At 39.6% G+C, this 24,920-nt stretch overlaps 3 protein-coding genes across 4 annotated transcripts; 1 reads left to right on the top strand and 2 right to left on the bottom strand.

The window, feature by feature from the left end:
• Window positions 1–295: 295 nt before the first annotated feature.
• LOC143879165 (putative amino acid permease 7) lies at window positions 296–18,310 on the bottom strand. Of its 2 annotated transcripts, none has more exons than XM_077381375.1 (7): window positions 18,028–18,310; window positions 17,367–17,603; window positions 16,037–16,130; window positions 2,606–2,820; window positions 1,400–1,533; window positions 1,031–1,258; window positions 296–925 (listed from the first exon to the last, which is right to left on the bottom strand). In XM_077381375.1, exons 1-7 carry the CDS (start codon window positions 18,113–18,115, stop codon window positions 524–526), a joined length of 1,398 nt encoding a protein of 465 aa, XP_077237490.1. In that variant the 5' UTR covers window positions 18,116–18,310; the 3' UTR covers window positions 296–523. The 2 variants fall into 2 exon arrangements, with proteins under 2 accessions (XP_077237490.1, XP_077237491.1); XM_077381376.1 differs by lacking the exons at window positions 16,037–16,130; window positions 17,367–17,603; window positions 18,028–18,310 and adding exons at window positions 3,075–3,168; window positions 3,356–3,589; window positions 3,709–6,111.
• A 1,268-nt stretch (window positions 18,311–19,578) lies between these two features.
• LOC143878104 (uncharacterized) lies at window positions 19,579–20,319 on the top strand. The gene has a single exon (XM_077380425.1). The coding sequence runs from the start codon at window positions 19,579–19,581 to the stop codon at window positions 20,317–20,319; it is 741 nt and encodes a 246-aa protein (XP_077236540.1).
• Window positions 20,320–21,783: 1,464 nt separating this feature from the next.
• Window positions 21,784–23,922, bottom strand: LOC143878102 (uncharacterized). Its single transcript, XM_077380424.1, has 5 exons — window positions 23,909–23,922; window positions 23,231–23,368; window positions 22,831–23,080; window positions 22,356–22,674; window positions 21,784–22,225 (listed from the first exon to the last, which is right to left on the bottom strand). The coding sequence occupies exons 1-5, from the start codon at window positions 23,920–23,922 to the stop codon at window positions 21,930–21,932; spliced, it is 1,017 nt and encodes a 338-aa protein (XP_077236539.1). The 3' UTR covers window positions 21,784–21,929.
• Window positions 23,923–24,920: the final 998 nt, after the last annotated feature.

Here is a 24,920-nt window from a genome sequence, read left to right as displayed (position 1 = left end):
ACAAAGATGATTGGTCTCTGACGCACAGCCCAAATACACATGGGCCAAAATGGGCCTGACTTGCATCCTCATTTATAGATGGGTAATTCTATTTGAGGTCCATCTAGATGCCCAACAAATAGGTTGGATTGGACCAATTTTAACTGGAGTTTCAGATCTGATCATTTAATTTGTTATGGAAATATCATTCAAAAGAATTCAATAAACACTATTGTTTTTATTTTGACCAGCATGGTTTGTGTTACAAGGATGTGGAAGGAGACAAAGATGATATTGATGCAATTGTGTCACAAGGTATACAATGTGCGTCATTGTATTTCCTGTAAAACCAGTGATGAAAATTGAAATCTTACAAAGAGGCCTCAAATGATATACATTTAATATGAAAACTAGTAATTAATCAATAAAACCTTTTATTTTACCCATTAACAAGCCACCATTCTTTCTAGCTCCATCTATTATCATTAAATTTGTATACTAAAGCACTTCCTTTGTCCCATTTGTGGAAAGGTCGGAGTACTTTCTAGCTTAACTTCTTACTAATAAGTCCTTCAACTGATCCGACTAAGGCCACCAGAGTAACAATAAAGCAAACAAAGCTGAAAAACTGAAGAATAACCCATTGCCTTGTCCAAACTGGTATCTTCTTCTGCACAAAGTACATCTCCACAGGGAAATAAATAGCCAAGGGCCAAAAGTTCAGGGCACCCAATACTCCCAAGACCTGGTTGAAGTAAGGGAAGACCATTGCAATCCCTGTAGTTGATACAACATAAGCTGTTCTAAAGCACAGCCTAAGAAGATTCATTCTATAAGCTGGTAAAGATGGGATTTGGATTGTATAGGAAGTATTCACAAACCCACTGTTCGGGAACTTCTCTGATAACCATTTCTCTACAAATGCAAACACTGGCTGACTGTATACCTACAAAAGAAAAAATAAGTGTTTGAATTCCTAGAATTCTAAACTAATAAAAAGGGCCCAATACAAAAGTGACTTATTAAATCAGTGTAATCTTGTAGTACTTACTTGATATCCTCCCACTAAATGAAGAACAATGCATGCATTTGCAAAATCGATGAGCCAAAACGGCTCGTAGAATCCAAATCCTGTCAAGAGGTTCCCCGGGGTGTCACTCCCAAAGGCTGCATAGCCAAAGCATCCACAACAGAGGTAGAAGAATGTGGTGATGATAATAGCAGACCTTGATGCCTTCTTCATGGTCTGGTTTTCTGGCGGCGGCGATTTCAGAGTATCCTTCGTTTTCACAAGTTTTTTCATTCATATTTCAGCTTCATCATCCATGTAATTATAAATCAAAGACCTCAATGTCTGACTTAATAGATATGGTTGTTTAGAAACTACTTTCCACTGATCAAAACCAGTAAGACTGCTCACCTGTATCTCAAGAAGAATTATAGCATAAGGATAGGCAAATGCTATGTCCCCCAGTGCTTGAGAAACCTTCCACACTTTCTGGATCGCCGTAGCCTCCGAAACTCCACTAATACTCCCTTTAATCCTTCCACTTCCTGCAATCCCAGAGAACAAGAAATTGACTGTGATCACTGCTCTTTCTAGTGAAACAGTGTTGAAGTATATAAATGATTAAAGAGCACCAACTCTAAGGGGCCGTTTGGATACGCAGAGTTTAGAATCTTAGATTTACTCAAAATCGTAGTTGGGAGATGGGAGGAGAAGGGCGAGATTTCTAAAACCTGGAAACATGAGATGATCTTCTGCTCTCTTGCTGACGGAAAGAAGGGTGAGAAATCAGAAAACGACAGCTGGTCTCCTTCTTCTCCCATCTCCCATCTACGATTTTGAGGAAATCCAAGATTCTAAAATCTGCGTATCCAAACGGCCCCTAACAGCTTAAGCTCTTAGAGTAATTGGTTGTTTCACATGGTATCAGAGCTATTGCCTACAGAGGTCCTAGGTTGAAAACCCAACAACTCCTTGATATTAAAAATCCACATGTACAGCCAACCCAAAAAAAGGGGCCACCCTTGAGGGGGGTGTTGAAGTCTAAATGATTAAACAACACAAACTCTGCGAAACAACCAATTACTCCAAAAGCTTGAGCTGTTAAAGAAAGTCGGTGTTATATAATCATTTATGGGATTTGCTAGCGTTCATCGCAAAAGGCATTTCACGGATGGTCTGTTGCATGTGAGAGCAGCCACACTGGCTCACTTTTCAGCAGATTTCTCCATTCACAAGTAGCTGCTCTCACATGAAACAGACTATCTGTGAAATGCCTTCTGCGATGGACGCTAGCAAATCCCATCATTTATACTTCAACACTCTCCCTCACGTGAACCCAGGACCTGCCGTGAGGCAATAGCTCTGATATCATGTAAAACAACCAATTACTCCAAAAGTTTAAGCTATTAGAGTTGGTGATATTTAATCATTTATGCTTCAACAAATTCTTAACAGATTAAGATTTTGGAATAATTGGTTGTTTCACAATCTCTGTCTTCCTAATATGAAATCTAAAGGGCCAAATGACCCATTTCCTTAATCTGTCCTCTAACTAATATATCCTAATCTATGTTTTGGTATTGATAAGTATATATACATGGTTAGGGGAACAGATACCTATTACTTTGGCGAGGCCGAGTGCCAATCCAATGGAAGAGTAGGAGAAAGACATGATTGCTGCAACAATGGAGAGCCACTCCATGTCATGAAAATTTGGTATCTGAGAGCAGACGATCTGAATACCTCCGAAGAGCAGCATGTAAAAGCTGTCACCATATTCACATGGAGCTTGATGCCCTTCTTTGTGAAAGCAATTGGATCTTTGAATAGCTCTGCATTTAAAAGAATGAAAACAGCATGGAATCATGTCAAGTTGAAATCAATGAGAAATTACCTAGCAAATAAAGAAACAGCTGTTAAAAGCTCTCACTATAGCTTATGAGTATTTAATTCTTGTGATTTAAGAGGCACTCTGGTAATTATTTTTAGATATTTTAACATAGCAGAAGTGGGTTTTTTCATGTAATCAATATAATAAAGATGGTTTACCTGACAAGCATAATTCATTTTTAAGAAATAAATGTACCTCATACTGGTTGAAGTAGTGATTGTATAAGCAATACCAGTCCCATACATGCTCAGATATTGAAGCAACCCACAGACCCATGTCTGTGTCTTACCTGAACTACCATAAACCAAATTATATGGGCTAGAAAAAAAAAGGAAATTGCCTCTCTGAAGAATTCAAGGAGATGGACATCTTGAATGAAATCACCCTAGTAGCATCTATATGATTGATTGAGCAGAGAACTTTTACTGAAAGATTAAATTGGAACGAAACAAAAAATATGGGTCCATTCAGACTACCTAGGTTCACTCTAACAGCATCCATGTAAGTGTGGTTTCTTGTTCCAGTTAATGGATCAGGAGATCTGTAACAGTCCGAGAGGAGAGACGAAGAAATGTAGGTGACGACGGCAAAGATAAGCATGGAAACAGGCCCTGCAACCCAACCCAATTGTGCTATGCTCCATGCAAGGGACAAGACCCCGGATCCAATGACCGCAGTTATAATATGTGCTAAGCATGTCCATATGGTTCCTGGTTCAATTTCCTTGCCCAAAGGCTTTAGAACAAGTCCCTCATTGGAATAAGTAAATAAACAAGTAAATGTTCGGTATCAAGAGAAGATCAAGAAACTAGCCTTGATTTTGGGTTACCTGTTCTTATCAGATGCTCGTCGTGATCAGAAGAACCCTTCTCTTGCTGAAGGGAGTGTTGCACTGCCATTTCCCCAATTCACAGTATTGAATATGTTCCTCCATGCCCAGATATATAGGGTCTAAATCATGCTAATAGGAAGAGTTACATGAGAATATACGATAGAAAGTGGTTTCTCAAACTCTCACTGTCAAGGTGATTGGATCTTAACTCCCTAGTTTGAGAAAATATATGATTTCACCCAACTCAAAAATGACAATTTGGACCCAACAGCCTCTTTTGGGTGCCAAGTCACTTCCCCAAGCTTGAAGATAAAGGTTCGGTCTTGATTTTTCATACAGTAGATTACATGATTTAACTTGGTTTACATTGAAAATTTGGACTCAAGAGCCTCTTTGGGGTGCCAAGTCACTGATGCAGGTGCATGTCGCCATATCCCAAGATCAATGGTCCACATTGATCAAAACTTCTAGACTTTCAAGAGTTTTAGATCAATTAAGTTAATTTTTTTCATCTCCATCTCAGCCCAAAAACTCATGAATTTTAGCCTCTTATTAGCCGTCCCACCTTCTTTCCTAAAATCCCCTAAGTTATAGGAGTTTCTATTAACTTACCAACTTCTGTTAGTTACATGAATTTAGTTCTCAGCCCAATTGTTTGAGCAGCCGAATAGCACGTGCGGTGCCCCAACATGCGCGAATGCTAGGGCAAGCCTTCAATCGTGCAAGGCTCTAACGACGCTATACACCAACACCTCTTGATGCTTAACGTGTGCACACAATCTCTAAGCTAAACAAAACTTGGCTCCAGACCGGTCTAGAGGAAGTTCCTCCAGCCCCTCTAATAGCAGGGGGTGTGGAAATATCAAATCCACGCCTACTTGTTATTTTCAAAAGGAATTGATATTTCCACACCCCTTACTATTACACTATTAGCAAGTAGTTTGGAGAAAGTTCCTCCAGACCGGTCTGGAGCCAAGTTTTATTCCTAATAGCCTGCCTTTTTCTTTCCACCCTAAAAATCAGCCACAATATCCTAAATTATTGCTGTTTTCCACCTTTTTTTCAACCCACGTATTCCCTTTCTTTTAGCCAATTTTAACTATCTCATTATTCCTATATTTTAGCCACCTTTTCCCTTTTGTCATGCAGCCAATCTCCTCACCTTTTCTTTCATAAATCTGAGCCCATCTAAACACCTCACCAACAGCCCTGATTTTCAGCCCATTACACCTATTTACAATCACCTAAAATCTCCCTATTCAGCCTCCCTTGTTACACCCAAACAAGACTTAAACATGTCAACTCTGTCCGCGTTTCCATCAACTAAAATACAACCCTTGTGTAGCCAGCCATAAACAGTAGTTTAATACCACTTTCTCTAGAGACCCTTAACCCTAAGCTTCCGCTAAAACATCTTTTTGGTTAGTATCAGAGCAATCCGCTTCCACTATCCGCCCCTGCATTAGTCACTTACCCAAGCTTGAAGATTAAGTCTCAGTCATTTAGTAAATTACATGATTTAACTTAGATTACATTGATTTCACATGTATGGTTTGTTTCCTCACATTACATTTCTTTCAAACGTTCAACCCCTTTTAACGGTTTGATTCAATATAAGCAGATGTAAGAGCATGGATAGCTAAGAGCATGGATGTCAGGGTCAGCAAGTAGGGTGTGGTTTCCATATAAAGAAGCATGGATCAAAACAATAGGATATTTGTCTTTTTAGACCTTTGGACCAGCTAAGTTTTCCTTTATCAGAAAGTTATATTCCAGCAATTGACATTTTCTCTTTCCTTGTCCACCCACCTTTAAGGCATAGCAACTCAATCTCCTTCACTGATCCACTTTTTACTTATTCTCTTTTTTTTTTTTCTTTTTTTTCAATCTGATACTACTAATAGCTCGAGATTATAAAAATCAAACAGCAACAATAACAATGGCAGCTGTAAAATTAGTTAAACTAAATAACATCATAAATTCCGTATTGTTTTGATAATGGCACAGATGAACTTTATTAAAGATGTTTGTGATTGGCTATTTCTAGCTTTTTAGGGTTTGTAACAGTCCTGCGAAATAAACGAAGAAAAACAAACAATAGTACAAGAACGTGAGATTTACATGGTTTTGCAATGGTGCTCACGTCCACGAGAGAAAAACATCTCAATAAAAAATACCCATATTCTTTGCTTGGGGGGTGCTGTCCCAATCCCCTCAATACCTTCACAGATGTGGAACCTTTAGGCTCATATTGTAATCACAAGGGAGTATAGGAGTATATATGCTTTCTAGAAAGCAATGAGAGCAATAACATAAGTATGTTATTTATAGGCTTTCCAAATATAAGAAAGTTTGTAGTCTATAACAAATAGAAGGTAAAGACGAGATATCTTTCCACATTTATATATGGGGGCGAGATTTCTGAGCTAGCCACTATAAATACATCATCTCCATTTTGTTTGACTCATCCAACCCAGTCATTCTATAGGACCTCACATAGATAGCGTGCTCCTAACAAACTATCTCCATACTATAATCCTAACCATTCGATCTATAGAAGCCCATTTTCTAGCCATCCATTTTAAACCTCCACAAATCATAACCCTAACCATAAACAGAAATCATAATCCTAATCATAACCTATAAAATGAATGGGTTGAATGAATCAAACAACATAGAGATGGTGTATTTTCTGAGATCTAGCTCAGGCTGAGCTCGAGCACATAAACTTTTTTCTATTTATATATACCTAAGTAATAAAACTTTTTCTACTTGCATTGCTTTCTTAGATCTGTACCTTTCAATGCTATTTTTTCACCAAGACCAAAAAGTGTGACAAGCAAAGGAAAGGAAAGCAAGTGGGCACATGTAATGTCACATTTCCCTCATCAGCTTATCCTCATTAGCTCCCCACACTCTACTTCTTCTCTTTTCGCCTATAAATCCTTAAATATACAATTCTAATTAGTCATCAAAGATTATGAAATAACCTAAAGGTTTAACTTTTTGAAAAATATTTTTAGATGTCCCAAAATGCTACAATAATTTTTTTTTTCTGAAGAAGTAAATGCATATCTATTTGTTAAATTTGGTAGCTGCGATAGTTTCTTAAAAAATTTTAAATATTATTCATTTTTAAATTTTATATTAGCATCTTTTCTAAGAAGGGATCAGCAAATCATTTCGCTCTAAAAAAAAAAAAGAAATTATCGTAAAAATAGAATTAACAAATAAACTCGAAAAAAAAAAGAATATAAAAAGAGTATCAAAGAAAAAGCAAGTGTGGGCAAGTAGTAAGCAGTGCATGTTACTCTCAATCCTCTTTTATTGAAAAACCAATATGATAGGAGCCCATACCTTCCAATAATACGACTAAGGGTAGGTGAAGAAAGTTAAAGAAGCCGTGGTTGATTTTAGGCTATTGATATTCCCACTGCCATGATTTTATAATGAGAGAAAATCACCCTTCTTTTATGAAAATGTTATCGGCACTACTGTATTTTGATGTCTCACTCCTCACTTTATTAAAAGAACGGTATGGCTGGCCCATAGAATGATCCAAACCGTCCATTAGATGGGCCACAGCCTGAATAGGTTGTGCCCCAAAAATCGTTTCCATAGGTTTGTCCTAGCCCTCCAATCTGTAGAGGGTTAGGATCAAACAGTCCCTCTACAGATCGGAGGGTTAGGATCAACCTATGGAAACAATTTTTGAGGCACAACCTATTCAGGCTGTGCCCCATCTAATGGACAGTTTGGATCATCCTAAGGCGCGGCCCATACCGTACTTTTAATAAAGTGAGGAGTGCGATCATCAAAATAGAAAACATTTCCCTTCTTTTATTATTTAAGAACCTGTTAAAAGTTATTACAGTAAGCTCTCAAGCAGCCAATAAAAAAGGAAAAGACAAGTGAGTTTGTATCATTATAAAAATTTGGTGTTGCAAATATCAGTAGCCTTTATTTTAGCTTATAAACGTATGTGGAAGCGTGAACAAGGCTTCATGAATCAAGGGTTTAGGATAATCCGATCAAGGATTGGATCGCATAAAAGGGTATAGAAGTGGGTCCCAATAGTACGGAACATACAACCAAGATTTTATATGGTGGACAGCCGTGCATTCACGTGCGGCCCAAAAATACAGTAGACCCCACACTGTTTAGGTGATCCAAACCATTCATTTGTTGGACCTTAAAGTAGATAGGGTGTGCCCAAAATATCCACTTCATAGGATGATCCTAACCCCCTGTTCCATTGTTGGATCACCTAAAAAATGTGTGGTCCACTGTACTTTTGGGTTGCACGTGCATTCACGGCCGTCTATCATACAATCTCTCGCATAAAATCAACCCAATCTTAAAAAGGAGAATGGGTCATGCCCCCTTTTTCCTTTTCTCCAAATGGTTCCTTTCTTGGTAACTAGTTGTTCGACGAGGTGATTTGGCATGGCACAACCACACGGTAATAGAGTGAGGCACGCCCAGTATTAATATCCAATAATATGTAGTTTGATTGTTGAGTGCGGACCCATGGATTGTACAATTGGCATGATCTTTGGGTTAATAGAGATCTAATATAAGGCCTATCTGATGAACGGTTTAGATAAAAGATAATTAGGGAACTCCCACAAACTGACTTGGACTTTGAATGTAGGGACATCTAGACTCTCTGGAAGAGCAGGGCTGGCAACGGGGTGGGGCCGGATGTTGAATTCCCCGTCCCTGCCCAGTCCGGAAGGACCATTCCCCGTCCCCGCGGGGAATACCTAATCCCCATCCCCGCCTCACACAAAAATTCTCACTTCAAAAAAGTTTTTTACACCCAAAAAAGAAAAAAACAAGCCGTGTTTGTGCACTTATAAAAATCTGATAGTGCCAATATCACTAGCATAAAAAAATAATTACTATTAACCTAAAAAGGACTAAAATAAGAGGATATTAATAATGGCTTGTATATTAAAACGGGTCGGGGGCGGGTCCATCCCCATCCCCACCCCGTCCCCGCTTCGGGGAATTTTTTAAAGCCCCCGTCCCCGATTCAAGTTGGGGAATCCCCACCCCGTTCGGAGCTGGTGGGGTGGATCCCCGTTTTAATGGGTGAAATTGCCAGACCTTATGGAAGAGTGCAATCTTCAAAGAAAACTTCAAACTTGGGAATTAAAGTTGCATGTTAGTCATCAACAAATGTGCAACTTTGGACTAAAAAAGTTTTGACATTCACTTTTTTGAACTCTCTGGTTCCCTCACGCCATTGGAGGCTTTTGAATCTCTTTTGTCTCTTATGTGGCACTCCTTCCCTATATTTTTTATCCATCCACACCTAAAATAATCTTGGACCATTGTGGAAATTTGCATTATACATAAATTTATACGGGGTATGAGCGGGTATGAGCGTAGATACGGATGCTAACTCGGGTTGATTTTAGTAGGTTGGGTTCGGCCTTATTGTAATTCATTTTTAAGCAAAAGCTCAAGCCGACCCGTCCCAAATTGCAACCCTACACATAATGGGTGCCGCCGCCGTTGATGTTTGATCCAACGACAGCCTCAAGGGCGGCAGCCTAATTGCACGCAGCTATGCACCAACACCATATAAAAACTACATTATACATGGCCAGCCATTTTTTGGTATGCGACCTGTAGTAGCTGATGGGTTCCAGTCTTGGTGGGTACGATTACGATGGTCGTTCACATTGTTGTATCCATTGTCGGCAATCCCAATATGACATAAGAGTCTAGGTTCAGAACTTTTGAGCCTTATGGAAAGAGTGAAAGACGGGAGAGATAAACAGTCCAATGATAACTGTTATGTGCATGTGTTTAGGAATGTGTTTTAGAGTTACGGGTTTTATAATCTAATTATTGTCTAGTTGTGGGCTAAGAAGCACGGGTACGGGTACGACACGACACGGGTACGCGGGTACGTGATTTTCCAAAAAACCCGGGTGCGGGTACGTTCAGGTACGTTAAATATAATAATATTTTTTATTATTTTATTATATATATATATATATAAATTAAAAACAATCAAATTACAATTAACATCACCAAAATAGCAAAATCTAATATTACTCCATATTTCATAAGTTCCAACTTTAAGTACAAGATGTTACGATCGCATGATTCACATCATTCATTAGATACAATGTCCGTCGCTTCATCTCCAATATCATCATCTACATCATCGGTAAAAACAACGGCTTCCAAATCCGGCTCATCGAGTGAAAGGCTAGCAACTTCAAGCACCCCAACATCCTCAAAAGAGTCAAATGAATCTCCACCTATGTCCCACATCCTCGTCTCTCCCTGTGCATACTGTAGAGATCGTCTTGATAGAAGACGAAGATTACTATGAACAAAAACCAAGTCTTGAGCCCGTTGTGGAGTTATCTTGTTCCTTCTCAAAGAATGCACAAAGGAGTAAGTGCTCCAATTCCTCTCGGCACAAGATGAAGACGAAGGCTGCATAAGAAGCTTCAAAGCTAAGCTTTGAAGCATAGGAGCACACGTACCGTGGACAGCCAACCAATCATGAGGCTCTAAAGTAGCTCGGTCATTGATGGAATCAACGTCATTGAATAATCCAGACTTCATAGAGAAGTGGGCAAACTCCACATTAGCCTTCGTGCGATCTGCTGAATTGGAAAAGTACCTTTTGAGGCACTTTACCCTCTCTGCATAAATCTCTGTATCCTTATGTGGAGGAACACGATTTGAACCGGTACTAAGCCATTCTTCGCTGTAATACCTTCAAGAATAGAAAAAATAATTTAGTTTCATGTTAAAAGTAGGAAATAAAGTTCACAATTAACATAACTATTAATCTAAATAAAATTTGAAGTCACCTAACCTTGGATTCAATGAATGAGCCAAGCAATGAAGCGAAGTGTTGCTCTTGTTCCAACGATCAAAAAGAATTTCTTGCACCACTTCATAAAAGCTAGACTCTTCTTCTTTTCTCTTTGCTTCCTTCCTATAGATTGCCGTCTTCACTTTCTCAATCATCGTGTCCCACATATCATAAACCAAATGAAGACAAGGCTTATTCGTGTCACACTCTCTTAGCATGTCATACATAGGAGATGTAAAAGAGAGTATGTAATCGATAGAATCCCACCAAATGTCATCCAACACCTTCTCTTTCACAAACTTTGCTTTTCCTACATCATCATCTCGATAGCAATTCCATTTGTCACTAATCACCATCGATTGTAGACCTTGCTTTAAGAGTTTAAATCTCTTAAGCATCACAATAACACTCGCAAAGCGAGTCTCGGCAACGGAAAGCAACTTCAAACTATTGAAGTCGTTGAATATGGTCAATCTCATCGAATGATTCATGATGAAATTCTTCACTAGCATGACATCTCCCGCAATATCCGAGATCCAACTACATTCTCCATAGGCAATTTGATTTACTTCCACATTCTTTGCCGTACAAATGTTCTTCAAAGCAAGATTGAGTGTGTGCACCACACACGGGGTCCAAAATATGGAAGGAAATTGAGCTTCAACAAGTTATCCGGCCGCCTTGCAATTTGGAGCATTATCGGTAACTACCTGGATAACCTTATCATGTCCAACCTCATTAATGACTTCCTTCAATAAGTTAGCAATGAAATGCTTATCTTTTGTCTCCCCCGAACAATCTATCGCCTTAAGAAACATAGCTCTACCTTCTGATACCGCCATGAAGTTAATGAGAGGCATCTTCTGTGAGTCACTCCATCCATCACTAACAATGCTCACGCATTTCTCCCTCCACGTGTCTCTAATAGGTTGCAACAACCTATCAATATTAGCTCTCTCTCTTTGAAGTAGAGTTGTCCTAAGCAAGTTGTACCCCGGAGGCAAATAACCCGAAAGTGCATTGTTGGCAGCAAAAGTGTAGGAACTAGCATAGTATGGGTTTCTTGCTAGGTGAAAGGGCAAGCCACCGGAGTAAAACATCCTATCAATCTCGGCATGTAGTTGATCATGGGCCGCCATGTTGAAAGCTTTTTCAAGTGCACTCACATTTCCACTTGTCTTTCTCTTCTTCAAATCATAACTTGGAGCCACAAACATACTTGTGCAACCCAATGATCCAGTACTCGACGATGGCGGCAATGGCACTTTCTTGGGAGCATTTTGCTTCATAATCTCCTTGGCCTCTTCCTCCATCCTTTGCATAGCAACTAGATCACTCGTCTTCACTTTAGGACATGCTCCGATTCCTTGTCCGGCTATCTTTAACAAGTGTGCCCTAACCCTTGTGTACGAGCTACTAAAATTCTTCTGACAATAATTGCACTGCCACTTCACATTCCCTCCACCTTTAGGATCTTTATCAAATCTCGACACATGCTTCCACAAAGGCTTCGAGACATCTTCATCGGTAGGAGGTGTCACACTAACACCGGATGAAGACATTCTTAAATCTATTAAAAGAACAATGAACAGATTATTGGAATAAAATATACAAGAAATTATTGAATAGATATATAATAAAATATCTATTCAATGAACAATGAACAGACTATGCCTTGAATCCATATCGAATGAACATGACGTAAATGTAATTCTGAGCTCCAAACAGATTATTGGACTCAAAATTAAACAAAATTTTGAATCCAATAATCAGTTTTGGACTCTCAACAGGTATTACACCCCAAAAACAGATTATTGCACCAAAAAAACAAATAGACAAACAATTAGTTTTGAATCCAATAGATTATTGCACCAAAAATAGCATTTACGCCCTGTTTGTTTCGGATTTTGAGAACAGATTGTGAGTCCGAAGCTGATTCTTGGACTCAAAATTAGACTCAACAGATTGTGAGTCCAAAAATCTGCTTTGGACTCACAATCTGTCCTCAAAATCCAAAAGAAAGAGGGCCCAATAATCTGTTTTTGGACTCAAAATCGATTCACAAAATCCCAAAAAAAAACAGATTCACAAAATCCCCAAAAAGAGAGAGAGAGACAGAGATACACAGATTTAAGGCCCTGTTCGTTTCAGATTTTGACAACCGATTGTGCTCCCAAAAGGGAAAAAGCCCAAAACCTATTTGGAGATTATGACAACTGATTGTCAGCCCTAAATAGGTTTGAGGCAATAATCAGTTGCCAAAATCTCAAACGAAAAAGGGCCTAAGTTTGGAGATTATGACAACTGATTGTCAGCCCTAAACCTATTAATCTGAGGAAATGGGTTTGGGGAACAAAATCAGTTGCCATAATCTGAGGAAGGAAAAAGAAAAAAAAAGGGAGGAATAGAGAGAGAGAGAGAGAGAGAGAGAGAGAGAGAGAGAGAGAGAGAGAGAGGAGAGAGAAATACCTTTAAGAGAGTGGAAGGGAGAGCCGGAGGGAGAGGGAGCCGGAGGGAGAGGGAGCCGGAGCGAGAGGGAGAGGAAGCGGGAGAGAGAGAGAGAGAGAGAGAGAGAGAGAGAGAGAGAGAGAGAGAGAGAGATGTTAGGGTTTAAAAAAAAACCCAAATCGTGGTTTTATACTTTTATTAAAGTTTTTAAACCCCCCCCCCTTTACTCCACACACACCCCCTAACTTAAGTTTTGTTTTTTAAAAAAAAAACTTAAACATGTCAGGTGCGCACCCCCAACGCACCCGACACGCACCCGAATCACAAAAGTTTCTTCTTCTTCTTTTTTTCATTTTCTAGGGTGCGTACCCGGGACGTACCTGAGCATACCCGTACCGGATACGCACCTGACATGGGTACGAGGGCTTTTTAGGGGTACCCGTGCTTCAGAGGTTGTGGGAATGTGTTTTAGAGTTACGGGTGTTAGTTATGGTGTATGTGTTTAGGATAGTGGGAGTTAGTTGTTAAAGATGTGTCTTGTTAGTAGGTGTTGGGTACTTGTTATGTGTTATGTAAGTGGGTTAATGGGGTTGTTATGTGGCACTACCTTCATTCTTGTATTTAAGAAGTTTATGTTAATGAAAATGGAAGAGAAAAACTTTACAACAGCAAATGAGACATTGTTTTGGAGAGTCACGGTTCCTCTCGAATCGAGCCGTTAGGAGGTCCGATTGCCTCGAATCAACCTCTCTCCCCCTCTTTTTCTATTTTCCGTTTGTTTGCTTGTGTAACGGCTGATTAGGCACGTAACAATAACACCTGTTAAATACACTTCAAGGTTATCGTGTAGGGTCTCATTGCATCCACCAATGAAAATGCTTAGGCAACGCAACATCTACCAATAGGAAAGGTAGATAGAGTCATGATTTTAAATTTCAGCCAAAACATTCTTTAGCCGAAATATTTCGATTTCAGCTCTAAACAAAATCTACTTGGATTCGGAAAAATAGTGTTTCATCTGTATTTCATGATGTCATAGATGTTTCAGTCAAAATATGCGAAACATGCAACTTTTCAAATAAAAAATAATGACATTTCGACCTAAACCTAACAAAAATCAACTCTACTTGCATAGAAGAACCACGAAATTCCTTTAAAATATTTCTAAAACAGTACAAAAAATAAAAAGAAAAACCATTGGTGAAGAATCCTGCTTGGATTTCGGTCGTGATTTTGTACTGAAATGTTTTTGGGCGACACACTGAGTCGCGACAGAGGAGAAAAAACCTACTAATATTGTTCACAGTTAAAATTGTTAGAAGAAGGCGAGGGCGAGGGCGAGCCATAGCGGTGGTGGCACAATGGGTTAGGTACTTAGGATCAATGGTTATAGAATAGAAGAGGGTGACTCGACACTTGGGAGAGACCATTCATAAAATAGTACAATTGATTTGGATTTAGGACCATTTCACGGGCTTTTGTTAGTTGAATAGATTCGATTGAAAATCATTTCAGATCCTATGATAAGGATTCCAAATGTGTCCAAGGATCCCAAATGTGTCCATGGATCCTGTTAATGTGTCTATATCCTATCTGTTTAAGTTCGGATTCAGACAGCCCTGGGAAAAGTAGATAAGAGTCCAAATCAAAGAGAAAACATGGAGACTTGGCTTAGAAACTTTAGATGGCAGTGATGATACGGAAGATGTTTCAGATCCTGTTTCCTTTTGATGAAATTAAATCCTGCCTTTTAGGCATCAGACGGCCGTATTATCATGTCCTAGAATTCATAAAAGAAGAGAGGGAATTTCTAAAAACCCAAGGCGAGAGCATTTTGCGAGGATTGGAAAGGATCTGGTGCCGATTTGAAGGAGATTCATTGTGAGATTGGAGAGTTAAACCACTTCTCTTTTTTGCCAGGCCAAATTTATGTTGTTATTTTTTGGAAATATCGATTTCCCATATGGAGCTCTAATAATTAATGTTCCATAAATTTATACTAAGAATAACTGATTTCTAACAAACATTGTTTCTATGTTGATAATTTATACTCTTACTTCTAATACTAAATACAAAAATCTAGTAATATAAGGAAATGTTCAAACTGCATATATGGGAAACGTTCTTTAGTTGTTTTAGCGGAATCCATTTTGAAAGTAGTCATGGAATCTAGTGTGACAAGGGCAATGACAGTAGTGGCAGATGCATGCTAAGAGACTCCCGCCTAACAATGGCAGTAGGAGGCCATTGGGCGGTTTTTTTTTTTTTCTTGCCGGTTAGACTTGTATAAAAACTTGTGTTCCATATATGTGAGTAGAAGATGGACACAAAGTTTGATGAATTAGTACCACATGTCTACGGGTAGGGAGCATGTGTGAAGGATAACTCCTACATGATAATTAAGATTCTTTAGCATCTTATATAAAATGTGGCCACCAACAATATTAATTATCATAACCCAGTTGTATATACAAAGTGAAGATGAGGCAATTAAAATCAATTTCCCAAGTTTGTGGTGGAGACCCCACACCTTCGTAAAATTATAAAATCTAAATATTAAAGTCTTCGCTTTACTTCTCAATAAATTTCACAAATTTGGGGTGGATTGACCAACCCCTCTCACCCTAATAAAATTCTAAAATTTAGATCATTGAAAAAAGGAGGCTGATTCATCATCACCCATTTTATTGATTGATTATCCAATGTGGCCTACAATGCCTTGTTTGAAATTTGTCTGCAAGTCCACTCAACTCTCTAATCCATTTCCTCTTGCCCAGGGAAGAAAATGGGGTCAATATATCATTTCCCTAGGTATTATACCTAACATGGACTGCTCAACCTCCTTTTGAATTTTTTATTAGTGTGATCTTATAGAGGACTATCCTTCTGGTCTCTTTTCGTTCAATTTTGATTTTGTTTTCTTTTTAAATTCCAAACCTATGATATTTTTCAATTTCCTGAACTGTGAAACTGATCAATCTCTATTAACATTATATTATAACTTGAGCGGGCTCTAAGAAAACATACCTCATGCTGATGGAAGAAGTGATTGTATATGCAATTCCTGTCCCATATAGGCCTACTTGCTGAAAAAGGCCACACACCCATATGCTATTTCTGCCTGAAAAATATATTATATGTTTGTTAGCATTAAAATTTACCTCATGAAAAATTAGCCGGGCCCCTTGCCTAGGGCCCAACCTCCCCCCCCCCCCCCCCCCCCCACGCGATCACATTGCTTTGTTAACTTGATTTCATCTCGTAGATTTGAACCCTTATCCAAGAGGCCTCTTCTGGGTCAAGTCACTTTTTTAGGTTTCTGAGCCACCCATAGTTATTCTTCCCATGGCTTAAGTTTTCGAATTTCCTAGTGTTAACTATGATCCAAGCTTTCTGCTGAACGGTATTACTGAATAAAATTAATACGGTGGACATGCTCAAGAGGAGCAATATCCCGCTGGTGAACATGTGCATCCTTTGCTCTATGAAGGACATGAGTCATGACTTCTTCTTAACTCTAATTTCCCGTAGTTCCATCTGAGTATCTTGTTTCCCGAGAAATTATATGATGCCCATGATGCCCGACCGTGAGAATGTAAAGGGCGGGTAGAGACAAAACCTGCAGTCTTAGTTTTTGAACCAAAGAAAAGTCAGAAAAAGGGCTTTCTCTTGGATTAAAAATCAAAGGAGAGATGATTTTCTCTCTCCGCCCTTTAGAATCTCACGGTCGGGCATCATATATGTTCTCCTTGTTTCCCCTCTCTTATGTTTCTAAGATTGGGTGGTTTTGTGATCCTAATTGTTGTATCTTTTTCTTAATTTAATAAACCGGTAGCGCCCCCCCTCCCCCCGCGCACGCGGCAAACCCCACCTCACCCATAAAAAAAAAAATCTATCAACCACATATTCATCAATTGCTAAGAGGTGATTGGTTTGACATTCAGAGGGTAGCGTCGGACTCCATTAAGAATCTTTTATTAAGTTGGAACATGACAGCTCTTAGCTCACTAGGAAAAACACTTTGGTGTTGTTGAGAAGAAAATGAAGGAAAAGGAAGGAATTGTTGAGAAAGGTAATGAAAAACGTAAAACAAAGATTAAAAAAGGTACAACAGTCGTTGGGTGTGATTTGATTTAAAACATCTAATATATGTCACTGGGGCTGCACTTAATAATTAATTCGTCTTTCCCCTTCAATTTACAATGACATCCCTGCTATACCTATATTTTTTTCCTTCAAACCGTGGAGATGGACAAAAATTTCCACAAGAAATGTATTTCCTGTTTGAATCCAAACAGGGCCTGGCTTAAATAAAGAAAAAAAAAAGAACCCAGGAACAGGTGCCCAAATTTCTTACCTAAATTCAACCTGACAGCATCCATGTATGTAGGATTCCTGATGAGGCCAGTTTCAGGATCAGGGGATCTGTAGCAGTCACAAAGCAAATTTGAAGAAATTACAGTGATTCCTGCAAACATCAGCATTGCTAAAGGTCCTCCAATCCAACCCATCTGAGCTACACACCATGCAAGTGACAGAACACCAGACCCTATAACTGCTGTAATTATATGGGCAATTGAAGTCCAAACAGTCCCTTCAGAAAATTTAGAAAAACAAAAATTGTTAAAGCTCCCTCTTTAATAAAGCAATGGAAATTCATAAGAAATTGGGTGTACTTTTCTTTTCCTCCTGTTCTTATTTGTTGAGTATGAGGGAGAATTCCCTGCCTCTAAACCAAGAAAATAAATGAGGAAAGAGCAGGCAATTAATTGCCCACTCAAAACGTTTTAATTGAAAAATCAATGAAACAAGATAAATTTAAATTAATAAAATATAAAGTTGGGTTCTACTGTAATCATCTGCGCAATAAAGGTCCACAAATTGAAGGAAATTAAGGCAACGAAATCAAAATTATATCAGGAAATAATAAAAATACCGCATACCAAAAAGCCACCAATACTTAATCTATGAATCAATGGAGATAAAATTAACAAATGAAATTAAACAATTTAATTCACCAGATCTTTTGTTGTACCCATCTGATACACTAGAAGATGATGGGGAACCTCCGAGCAATGGCGTCTGTTGATCTTCTCCTTCTCCCATTGCTGTTTTAATTCATGGAGGCAATTCCGAGAAAGAAAGAAAGAAAGAGAGAATGAATGAAATTATTTCTTTGTTTCGTTCTTCTATTGGGGGGGTGGAACCAATGGTTTATGAACCAACAGAGGTTTTATTTATGCTGTGGGGTCTGAAACTGGACGTTTGTGAGTTGGTTTTTTGTGCTGCCGAGAACGTTTGGTTCGCTCTTTGTATTACACGTTGACCGGAAGGTAGGAGGAGCTCGACCAACCATCTTTCCTTTTATGCATTTTTCAACATTTTAAGCTTTTCTCGGAGGAGTACTGATCTTGCTCACTCCTCAGAGATGAGGTCAATATTAGACTTCTGATCGAGCGGGGCCCACAATTTTTGATAAAGCGAAGGACCATGGATAGTTTGATTGATAGTAGTGAATGCTTCTACGAAATTCACAGACACAATTGCATTTAGCCACCTCACAAGTAAAATCCGTGGGCAGGTCTTCGTTCAAATTTGAAAATTTGTTCTGTGCCAAGATTATTATTAGACGAGAAATACTACCGTGCAAGTTACGTAAAACCAAGGGTCGCCCTCTCCACCTTGAATGTGGCACGTGTATGATGATAGAGACCTAGCCAAAAAACCAGAATGCTTGGATGACTAGCCATATAGAAAAGCAACGTGTTTGCCTTTTGAATGTGAACCACTGGACAGGTTTTTCGCTCTTGGTTTTTTTGGAAAGGTGTTATTTTGCTCTTGGTTTCCCAATCATGGTTTTCCCCCCTTTCAGGTAAAGAAAAACTATAATTTCGTAAGAAAAAAAGTTGCAATAGCACTACGCAAAGGGGTCGGGTGCATGGAAGTCTATAAGCTCGGCCCAATCATCATTTCTACCACACCTACAATTCAAAACAGGTAAAGGTACATTCATTCGATTATGGAATGACCTTTGGATTGGAGATCAAAAGTTGCAGCATCATTTTCCGGATCTATTCCAAATAACGACCGACAAAGAGGGGCGAATTGCGGATGTCTTGAAATGAGGGGGTGCCTACGAGCGTGCATTCCGGGATATCAAATTTAGAAGAAATATGAAGGACATGGAGATTCGTAGCTTTTTGTCCCTCATGCAGCTCCTATCCAATCATTACCTGTCTCCGAATGTGGAAGATGAATGGATTTGGTGCCTGATTCTCATGGAGTGTTTTCGGTTCGATCCTTCTTCCGTAAATTGAACGAAGGGACCGACCTTGACTCAGTTCGGGCTCGTGTTTGGCAGAATGTAGCTCCCCCACGCTTCTCAGCATTTGCGTGGACTATTGCGCATGAATGCATCAACACAATCGACTGCCTAAAACACCCGGATTTCAATATGTGAATTGGTGCATTATGCGTTGACAGGAGGAAGAATCGCTCGATCATTTATTCATTACCTGCCCATATGCTTTCCGGCTATGGATGGCTACTTTCCGTGCTTTTGGCATATCATGGATAATGTTCAATCGCATGTAATTGGTTATCTCCAACTGGGGTGGCGTGGCATGTTCAACGGATGCCTTGGAAATCTTATGTGGTCGGCTATCCCATACGCTATCTTGTGGCATATTTGGAATGAACGCAACTGCCGGATATTTAATGGAAAGGAAAAATCTTGGAGGTACATCCTACTGGACATAAAGCTAGCAATTATAGCTTGGGCTCGTCGATCAGGTGGAATCCCTTACCCGGTTGGTGCGATTCTAAGACAATGGCAAATTGTGGTAATGGAGAAGAAAAAACCCTCTCAAATTTCACCAAGATGGGAACCACCGCCGGCGGGCTGGTTCAAGTTAAACTTTGATGGCAGTGCCCTCGGGAATCCCGTCAAGGCAGGTACAGGCGGAATCATTGGAAATTCTGAGGGCCAATCTATCATGACATTCTCGGGTCCGGCTGGGATCTGTGATGCTAACGAGGCAGAGGCGAAGGCTCTCTTAGCTGGATTGAAATGGTATGCGAGTCATAACTTGGGACCGCTGATCATTTTAGGGGATTCGTCTAAAGCAATCGGGTGGGCAAAGAACTTGGGGGGTGGTCCATGGCATATTCATCAAATCCTTGATGAAATTCAGGATTTAGCGCGGAAAAGCCACCCCTCTTTGAAACATCGTCGGAGAACGGCAAATTCTGCAGTGGACGCTCTGGCGAAAGATGGGGCAATCTACCTGAAACCTGATTCGTACTCCTAGACGAATCGGGTTTCGAGTTCTGTGTAATTTTTCTTTTTTATGGGGACATTTTGTCCCTACCCGGTTGTAAGTTTTGCTACTAAAAGAAAAAAAAATAACACTACGCAAAGAAAATTACTAACCCCAATCATGGAGGAGTACTCAGATTACAGGTTCTAGATCCTGTGGATTCTTCGAGAGGAATGTCTGCATCAATTCTCTGATTGGCAGAATCTAAGACAGGGTTGTGTTATGTAGGTGGTTATAGATCAACATGACTGAATCCAAATCCGAAGATAAAAGTTCTGTAATGCAGAGAGTCTAGAGCCCTACTTTCATCATTTTCATTGAATGGAAAGACCAGCTGGTTCTTTAACTGCACACAAAATGACTTAGTAAACAACTTCATAATCAATATCCTCAGAAATGTCCACGCCAAATAAAGCTGAGCATATTGAAGCCCAGTGTTAAACACAGAACCCCTTTTGGGTTGTGCCCCTGGGTCAACTGCAAGTCACTCTTAGCCACAACTTTGAGGCCATGGGTTCAATCCCAGATTACCTACTGAAAAAACAAAACAAGAAAAGGGAAGAGGAAAACCAGTTAGGTGTATAAAAGATCTGATAAGATTCCAAGGATATATGGCAAGCTAAGTACGCGATAAATATTTGAGTAAACTGATTCATGGGTGAAAAAGAAAGTAAACGCAAAAAAGGCTCAAAAAAGGTTTTCATTTGAAGAAGGATAGATGAAAATTAGAAAAGAAACCCTTTAATTAGTGAAATTGAAGAGGTCTGCCTCTGAAAAGGCATAGATGTCCAGGTCAAATCAATGAAGCATAAAAATGATGTATCTATGGCCGAGTTGGGTTGGAGACTTAAGGAAGAAGTGATGTTTGTTTAGATCAAACTACCAGGTCTGCCTCTGAAAAGGCATAGATCCCCTTCCATTGTAACTTCTTTGGGGCTTGTATGTGAAATACACCTTGAGGGTAATCTTTTGTCTGTTATGTGCAAGAGTATTAGAAATACATGCAATTGTTTCTATTCTACAAGTTATATTTGTATCGGGGAAATGCATCTCAGGTACACCAATTAGTCGGTATGAGAGGATTAATGTCGGATCCCCAAGGACAAATGATTGATTTACCCATTCAAAGCAATTTATGCGAAGGACTTTCTTTAACGGAATATCTCATTTCTTGCTACGGAGCTCGAAAAGGAGTTGTGGATAAAGGCATTACAGGGTATGATTTCTATCTTCTTTGAGTGGTTAGGATCCAAGGATCTTCACACCAGGTTAATGCCCAGGCTGTCAAAATCTAAGATGGAACAGGGCCTTAGCAATCTGTTTTGGACTCACAAACCGCTGTCAAAATCTAAAAGAACAGGGCCTTAGTAATCCAAAGCTCTAAACATGAGCTATATGAGAAATCGTTTGAAGGGCCTTTCATACAAGTCTATTAGAACTCTTCATAAATCAAACCCAGTTTCAAAACGAACAGAGCCTTGATAAATTAACAGCTACAACTAATGGTGTGAAAATGAACAGAGCCTTTCATATCAGTAGCTTTGGATTGATAAAGCCATGTATTTTTTAAACCCTAAAAATTTAAACTTTAAACCATTTGGCTAAATCCATATCTCGCAGGAACAATAACAATGGCCCCTTGTGATTGCTGCCGCAATGTCATTCTTCTGCAGTGTCCTCCGCTTGTTCTCCTCCGTGTGATTCCATGAACGTAGTGTCAACTCCAAAATGAACATTTCGCACGCCTTGGCAAATAAGACCGGAGCTTCTGCTGATATCATCCTTACGTCTTCATCTGCCTTCATGATCTTCTTGATCCTTGCCAATGGCAAGCTGTGGTTTTTGAAGTCGGTTGTTTGCTCGATTTCTTGGTACTGATTTCCACAGAACATTCGCGGTCCAGAATCCACAAAGTAGGAGTTCGTGACATTGAATAGTTTGTATCCATAGAACATCTGGCGTAACATAGATAATGAATAAATAGGAGTTAATATCATTCCAATTGCCATTACAAAAGTAATTAGTATTTTTGGCTTGCTGAAGTTGCTGTTGCTGCTGTGGGTGGATGTGCTGATAAGCAAGTTGGTGTTGGGCGAGCTGAGCCGGGGAGGCTACGAAAGCTGTTGGCTGACCGGGTGATTGAATGGATCCAACTGGTGTCACAACTGAGCCTGGGGGAGTGGGGCCCATCATTGGGTTGGCTTGATATGAGGCTGCACCATATGGTATTTGAGCTGTACCAGCAACAACCCCCATAACTGGAGGCTGTCCATGCCCCTGTTGATCCTTTCTTGATTGGACAGGCAGGAGTGTAACTACTTTCGGGTAGCCTCGGAAAACATACTTTTAAGATTCTGCTTTCGGTACATAAAAGAGATGAGACTTGTATACAAAATAATGGACTAAACAGTCATTCACTTTATGGAATAATGGAGTTAAACAACATAAATTGACATAACTTTGATTGCCAAGGGGTCTGAGGAAAGTTCCTCAGACTCCGACCTGAGCCAAGTTTCTTTCATTGTTGCCATACGATGACCCGCCATAATATTTAAAACGACCAATTGTGGGGCCAGCGAGATGGGCCACTTGAGGTGGGGTCGTTGCAGACTCGGCCAAGAAGTGGGAGAGAGGCCTGTGGGTAATAGGATCAATTCCCATTCCATACAGCTTCTTCTTTAGCCTATTGTTCCAATGGTAGTTCACCTTTTTATCGGTGCGGCTGGGCAGTTGAGCAGCAATCAACGACCACCTGTGACAAATCTATATATGAGAAAAATGATCATAATATAGCAAAGATAAAGTGGAAACAATTAGAATTAGGCTGGATCCATTGGCCGTGTGGTGGGACTAGACCTAATGATATGGGTCCCACCACATGCCCAAATAATTGCAAGTAAACCGCATGGGTAGAGAAATTGTTTGCCTGTTTCCGACGATGGAGTGGAGTTCAACGATGACATCTTCTTCTGCGTCCGAAAACTTGCAATGTTTTAGATCTGGATGGAGGTAGTTCGTACATCGTAGCCTGCAACTGTTGCTGCATCTCAGCAAGCATGAAAAATAGAAAAGATCAGGAGCTTCTTTGGGAAATATATGATAAAATTAAATGCGCCCCCTTTTCATCACTCGGGACACCCAGCTACAGTAGTGTAGATTTTTGGCCTATGAATTCGACGGTTTTGGTCCTTGAGATTGTCCTCTACTCAAAAAACATACTAGACTAAGGATATGTTTGGCAACCAACCGTGACAAAAATATTCCATAGAATATTAGTGTGACCAGTTGCGAGGGATGAGCGGAGAAGAAGAGGCTTGAGAGAGAGAGAGAGAGTGTGTGTGTGTTTTTGCTTGCTGCACCTTGTAATGGATTCCACTGGAAAGTAGTGTTTTTAGGCTAAATGACGTGGAGGAAAAGTTGGTTGAGGTGAGTTGGGTGCACTTTCAAAATGTTTGATGTGAGCAGTGGATTTTGGGCTTGGGTAAAGAAAACATCTTGACAACAAAATGACCAGAAATATTTAATTTTCCATTTGCTACGACTCTTTTGGGTGCACTTTCTTTTGTGCCACCTCATTTACCTTACCTTTCCCATGCTCATCAGTGGTGAGAGAGAGGGGAGCATAAAAAGCCCCTCAAAAACAGAAAAATAAAAATAAATCACAAGTCTCCCTCCCTCCCTCCTTCTCAGCTACTATCTCACAATTGAGCCAAAAAATATTCCATGGAATAATTGTTCAGGGTTGCCAAAGATGGCCTCAGTGCAAACTTGACATAATGCGTGATTGATGACACCTCTGCAAGGAAACTCTCCGTAGAGAAATGGCTTTTGACGTCTTGTCTAGATGGTCTGATACAGCTTGACCCAAGTTAAAAGACCATCACAAGCCTAGTCTAGATGCCCACCATGAGATGTGTTTGGGCCGATTCACACGCCCAGAGAGAGAGAGAGAGAGAGAGAGAGAGAGTACCGGCATTCTTTGGGATTAGGCGTGTCAACGGATCCACTTCGGGTCGGATCCACCTATGTCACAATCACGATTCATTCAAATTCCTTATCAGTTGGGTCGGACTCAGATTGTTCTTCGGATCCTACTTTTCACGTCATGATCACAATCCATTTTAATTCGGAACGTCCATCGGAGTGTCCTATTATGTCCCACTAAGCGAAGTAAACAACTAATTTTTTAAAAAAGAGATAGAATGACAGTCCATTATTAGTGTGTGTCTATGCATTTTCTTCAAGTAAATTAAAATTTTATCTATGTCTAATCTATGTGTATAATAATGCTTGTAAACAATAAAACTAATCAAAATTACATACACAAATATAATGTATAACTATTATCAAAGAATATGATGGATCAAGGACAAAACCCCTTTCTCTTTTCCTTTGTGAAAGTTTGAAATGAAACGACTGAAATGAGTGAAATCGCATTCCCATCCAATTCATTATAGTGATAAGAGATGTTTTGACCAAAATACCCTTCATAGAACGGTTAGCATTAACAAAATTTGGAGGGTAATTTTGTAAACAATTTCGGATCATGACTATCCAATGGGCATCTGTGGCATACCCATATACAATCAAAA

This window comes from Tasmannia lanceolata, unplaced genomic scaffold (genome assembly GCF_043159265.1).
Source record: "Tasmannia lanceolata isolate RefF3 unplaced genomic scaffold, GAP_Taslan_0.1 ptg000006l, whole genome shotgun sequence".
NCBI classification, from domain to species: domain Eukaryota; kingdom Viridiplantae; phylum Streptophyta; class Magnoliopsida; order Canellales; family Winteraceae; genus Tasmannia; species Tasmannia lanceolata.
This window is presented reverse-complemented; position numbering and strand designations above follow the sequence as displayed.